Source organism: Triticum dicoccoides, chromosome 3A, assembly GCF_002162155.2.
Source record: "Triticum dicoccoides isolate Atlit2015 ecotype Zavitan chromosome 3A, WEW_v2.0, whole genome shotgun sequence".
Taxonomy (NCBI): Eukaryota; Viridiplantae; Streptophyta; class Magnoliopsida; order Poales; family Poaceae; genus Triticum; species Triticum dicoccoides.
Window position 1 is genome coordinate 33,610,884 of NC_041384.1, and position 5,793 is coordinate 33,616,676.

At 45.2% G+C, this 5,793-nt stretch overlaps 1 protein-coding gene across 1 annotated transcript; it reads right to left on the reverse strand.

Moving 5' to 3' along the window:
• Nucleotides 1-825: 825 nt before the first annotated feature.
• Nucleotides 826-5,184, reverse strand: LOC119266880. The gene is made up of 7 exons (XM_037548164.1): nucleotides 3,719-5,184; nucleotides 2,553-2,592; nucleotides 2,386-2,447; nucleotides 1,929-2,026; nucleotides 1,678-1,736; nucleotides 1,497-1,601; nucleotides 826-1,412 (listed from the first exon to the last, which is right to left on the reverse strand). Exons 1-7 carry the CDS (start codon nucleotides 4,923-4,925, stop codon nucleotides 1,097-1,099), a joined length of 1,887 nt encoding a protein of 628 aa, XP_037404061.1. The 5' UTR covers nucleotides 4,926-5,184; the 3' UTR covers nucleotides 826-1,096.
• Between the last annotated feature and the right edge of the window lie 609 nt (nucleotides 5,185-5,793).

A 5,793-nucleotide genomic window follows, 5' to 3' on the forward strand; every position in this document is an offset into this window, starting at 1 on the left:
CTCCTACAAACACGTACGTGAGGTGAGGAACCTATGTGAAAACCGTTTTCCTGACCCATAGTTGTGTGCCAGACGGGAGACCGAGAGGGAACCGCTTTTACAGATCGAAAATGGTAAATACCGAACATTCGGATTTTAAGCATGGCAGCCCAAACATTTCTCATGGTAACTTCAGTTCACGCGAGGTTGACAATCATAGCAATTTTCAAACAAAAAAACGAATTGGGACAACGTTGCCATGTTGTAACAACTAAAGTTGCCACCTCGCGTCAACTTGCCGTGAAAAAACGTTCAAGATGACATGTTTAAAATCCGAATGTTTGGGATTTATTGGGGTCAACTTTGTGGGTTGATTCCAAAAAAGTTAGGAGCAAAAAAGTTAGGAGCTTTATGAAAAAACGTTCAAGATGACATGTTTAAAATCCGAGTGTTCGGGATTTAATGGGGTCAAGATTGTGGGTTGATTCAAAAAAAGTTAGGAGCTTTTTTGTTAAAGATGCATGACGGATTAAGAATACCACAGCTCTCCCTTTAGTAGTAGGTATTGATAGAAGCGGTACCACAAAGAAGACCCGAGAGGTATGTCTATATATTCATCTCCAACCCTGCCCATCATACAACTCCGCCCACAGCCCTAATCAATGCTAATTCTTCTTCAGTAGCTAGTGCCATCCGCTAGATCTTACTGTTATATATGATCATTGTAATAGAGAGTAATCAGGTAGCTAGCTCATGAAACTGGCTAGGATAACTAGATCCCCCTGCCCGTCTCAGGATGGAATCCACCCCTGACGCGGTTATAAATGATGCTAACATCCTTATGAATGAATAAAGGAGATGATCGTCAAGAAAAAAGACCGCATCATGTTCATACATTAACCACAGCCGGAACTATCATTCAAGATACGATGCACCGAAAGAGCAGGCGACTATGGTAATATACTGTTTAGTTCAGCAGCAAGCTGCAGCCAACTTACTCACCCCGAAACCTGGCTACAACATGTACATGATTCCGTAGGGTGGTTTCAGGACAGGACAATTATGAAAGGCAAAAGAGCAGGACGAAAGCAGCCTGAAAGCAGCCCTAAGCTAGTATCTACTGCAAGATCTTCCATGCCATCCAGCAAAGTGACAACATACCAACAGACATCAGCATGCAGCCGCCCAAGTACCGCCAGCGGTTCAAGGCCACATTCCCCCCAAAGTTATTGCGCTTGAAAATATGTTGCTGCTGCTTGTGAGTCCTTTTCTTAGCACGGTTTCGCTTCTTGCTGTGGCGAACCTTCTCAGCATTAGAGCCAAACGACTGGTGGCCCTTCTTCATATAGCCTGACTTCTCATATTGTTCAAATATTCCTACTCCTTGGTACCTTTCTTCAGGAGTCACTGATGGTAGCATACTTTGCAGAAGACTGCAAAGAGGGGAAGATATAGAAAGATGAACAAATAATTATTTTTGGTGATAAAGAAGACACATGTGTATGGTTTTCACTTACTTGTCTAAAATTGGAAGGGCCACAATGATTTTGCTCCTCAGGGTCTCATCACTTGCTTCCTCATTAAATGACTCGGTTAGCAGCATATCAAAACCCTCAAATGCACTAGGAAACATAGACATTATAGTCAGAATATAATTGCAGTAAACAAGTGCATGAACAGGTTTCTACGTTTATATACCGTAAGAGATGTTGCATATTATTGGAGGCTTCATCAGTGCATGTAGCATATTTCAGTAGCTGCATCAAAATGTTATAGGATTCAGGAAAAATTAAGATATCATAATAAACCAAGAGCATATTAGAGGAATATAAATTTGCTAGCAATTGTGTGCGTAGTTCAAAGAGATGATAAATAATTTGAAGCTTCTGGGAGCAAACATAAATATACGTTTAAGGAGTACATCTATGAGTCACCAGAACAGAGCTTACCGCATGAATATGTACACACAAAGAGGATACTGGGCAACACTCGGTAAGCAGTGCTTTGGATTCCTTGTAAGTTGGCAAGTCACAATCTAAGAATAGATCTGCAAAGCACCACACAGACGTGAATCTTCTAGTCATGATAGTCACAACTTTGTAAGAACGTATATGTGCAGCAGCAGGAAATAATGCTTCAAGGGCAGTACTTGCTTAACATTTCTATCGGACACAAATGAAGGGGGAAATCAAAAGATATTCAAAGATATTATACTTGACCCGATCATAGTGATATTGCATATTAAACTAACACATTTGCATATTGCCACAAGGAAAAGGAAAATCATTTAAGATCAAGACCCTAAATATCCACTTGGTTGAAGTTGGCAAACATTCACTTGCACATGTGATATATTAGAACAGAAGTCAGTATAAAAGGCTAAATATATCAAGAGCGGACTAATACCAAGTTCCCTGAACCATTCTCGAGTCTGCTGCACTTGCATAACAAACTGTGCCAAACTCATCCTGGCAACAGACATGCAACATCAGCATCAGAGTTCAACAAGATGTCATGCAAATAAAAATAGAGAACTGGAACAAGTGATGGTAGCATAGCAATACATGAATTACCTCTTAAAGTGCATTTCCATGGGATCATACATTTCTGTCCCTGAAAAATTGGACAAATAAATAGTTACATACACAAGATTGGGGAGAACTGCAATTAACTTCTCAAGGGAGCAATTTTAATGGAAGAAGGCATCAACCTTAGTGCCCCCAGAACCATAGGATCGTAATCTAATCATGAAGACAACATGAACGCTTTTGAGATAAAGCCCTGGGGCTACAGAAGTTGCTAGCATAGCCACAGTCACAGCAGTGAGCTATACATTGGTACCAGAGAGCGACACAGCCGAACAGTCAAGGCCATCCACAGTGGTAAAATGGGGTTCGGAATGGCCAGAAGTTGGTCGACCAGAAATGGCATGAAGGACCGACAACGTAATGATGAAAGGACACTGGATCTAGCCGACTAATGTAACACACGAGGCTTGGATGACAACGTGGTGGCATTTTCATGATAGATGTGGCACTGTGCAATTTGCACAAGAGCTACTTGTGCTTCGGTATTGTGTAGTGCAAACGACACTTGAGGATAAACTTGTCTCTCATTTGATACTTTAATTAATTTTATTCAGGGAATGGATTTGAATTGGCATCAACAATTCCTTTCTGTTTATAGAAGGAATGGAATGAGCCGGTTAATTACAGCCTCAATTAACATAACATTATGCTAGTAGAACAAGTTAATTAGCCCTGCTGACGACAGCAGCTGTATCACCTTGCATACTTTAAACATGCAGTAGGTCTACCTATATGACTGAGGTCTTTATAGATAAAGGGTCCATACTGGCAGAACATTTTGTGTGTGCCGTCTGCTGCCTCATGCCAGTTTCTATCGCGTAAACATGTATGATGAAGGTTAACAAACAGCTAAAAAGTCCAATGGCAACAGCGTCAATACTCGGTACTGAAACGTACATTCAGAACAAACAGAAAATCAAGAATCCAAGTGATAGCATAGTATGAATCAATGCATGGGAAACCCTAGTCTATTTCTAATGTTAACAAACAGCTAAACTAATTAACCCGAAGAGCCCAAATAGTGTCAAAACTGAGACGTTCACATGAGCACTTACAAGTTACGTATATGACTAGCGTACTAGCACACAGACCAAGAATTCAAAGATAGCATTGCTGGTTAAATGACATGGGGAGAAAGAAGGAAGAAGCACCTGGGGGAATGTTGAGGTACTTGGGGAAGACACATGAGAAGCAGAGTGTAGTGAGGAGTTGTTGCTTCGGTTTGACAGAAAACTTTGCCAGTGCCTTGAGAGCTGCATGTTTCATGTCAATAGTGATGGCCCAGGCTGTGTCGTCTTCATCATTCACCTTGGCCATCATGTAAAGCAAATCGTCATTGAGCATGCTCAGAATCGGGCCTTGGAACATCAGGTTCTTCAACTGCAGTTGTTGAGTCTCATCATCCCACAGCTGAGGCAATTTAGCAGAAAAGCTTTTGTCAACCGAGATTTTGGCAACATCAACTGTGTAGCGCTCGCACCAATTTTGGTCAGAGACCTTCATATTCCACATTGTGGCTTTCCAACCTGAACCTCTGGTCATTGCATCAGGGTCATCGTATTTGATGTGGACGAATTTGATGAGATCATCGCAGCAGGCAACATTGTAAAAGTACTCAGGTGCACAGTAATAGTCATACGGCATGATTGGCTCGGGCAAGCCAACGGTTGTCACTGGTAATGGGATTATCTTGATGACAGGATGCCTGCCAAACAGGTCGTCCAGAAGGAGAATGCCATAGCGGGTATCAACCCAGCCCAGCGCGCTTGCTCCAACCCTGATCTGCTCGAACAAGGCATGTCGACAACACAATGGCTTGTCAGCAGGGTCTGATAAGCGGGCCTTCCTGGTCGTCCATGCCTGCGTTTCAGACGAGAAGACATAGGCATCAAACCGGCAAACATCGTTTTGGATATTCCACTTGAGGTCGAGGAAGGCCACGGCATAGTGCTCGCCGTCGGCGTCGCCACGGGGCAAGAGGCCAAACTGCTGCCCGCCGAAGTAGGCGTGGTTGGGGTTTGGGAGCAGCCGCAGGGACTGCTTCCCGGCCGTGTAGACGAAGAAGCGGGCGGGGCCCCAGAACTTGAGGCTGAAGAGGACGAAGGCGTCCTCGGCGCAGATGAGCCAGGCGTGGTACTCGCGCTTCATGCCGGGGCAGTGGACGGAGAAGTAGGAGACGCCCGGCGGGTCGACGAGCCAGAAGGACACCTCCACGGCTTGGCCGTCCTCGGTGCGGCACTCGGCGGTGGTCGCGTTCCGGTCCGCCGACACACGCGCCACCCTGCAGAGGATGGCCGAGTCGGGAAACCCGGGGCCCATCGGGGTTGAGGGATTGAAGGGCAAGGTGGGGAGCGCCATGGATCTGGAGGTGTTGAGCTCGCCGCAACAGGCTAGGGCAGGATTTGGGGATTAGATTGCCTTGCCTTTTGAACACGGGATCGGTCGAGTCGGGGAAGAGGAGGATGGTGGTGGCGCGACTCGGAGTCGGACTACTGGTGGGGTGGGGGGATTGGCAGCAGCGAGTCGGCGGGGAAGAAGAGGCAGGGGCGGATCGCCGGCGCCGCCGATGCGGGCGCTGAGAGGACAAAGGGGATCCGTCTCGTCTCACACAGATTTTATTTTTTATTTTCTTTTGAAGGCTAAACACGCTCCGCTCTACTCCTATTATAAATCATAAATCAATCAATAACACACACAGTTAATCGGAATACAATTCTTTTTTAGGATCAAATCAGAATACAGTTTTTTTTAAGGATAGGATCAATCGGAATACAATTGATCTCAGGAGCAGCGACGCCGATTTACTTTGCAGCTTTGCAATATAATTCATTCAGGCGTTTGGTAGCCTGTATATACCTTAGTTAGATTACATGGATGTTGTTTTAGGTTGTTTGAATGTTTGGCATGCATGGACGGGCGAGGCGGTGGCGATGGCGCCGACTCCAAAGAGCTTGCCGGCAAGCCAGCCTGTATCCGGCTGGCTCTTCGGGCCACCCAGTCGGCTGCAATATCGGAGAGATCCTTCTTCTGCTCGCTGGAGAGGTCGTCCCACAAGGCTTTGGAGCCGGATGCCATGGCTGGTGTGGTGCAAAGAGGAGATGGAGTGCGAACTTTCATGTAAAAATCTGAATAAAAAACTACATTTAGTCAGCGTGATGTATGTATGCACATGGCAAATCAACTCTTCATCTGGATTGCAGATATGTTAGTCGCTTCCGTTAGAGCA

Bases quoted from the DNA above. Each gene is read 5' to 3' on its own strand.
- LOC119266880 (XM_037548164.1), bottom strand. From the start codon at position 4,925: ATGGCGCTCCCCACCTTGCCCTTCAATCCCTCAACCCCGATGGGCCCC. The intron at 2,448-2,552 runs GTAATTCATGTA...GTCTGTTGCCAG, and splicing joins ATGGAAATGCACTTTAAGAG to GATGAGTTTGGCACAGTTTG. The intron at 1,602-1,677 runs GTATATAAACGT...TATGTTTCCTAG, and splicing joins AATATGCAACATCTCTTACG to TGCATTTGAGGGTTTTGATA.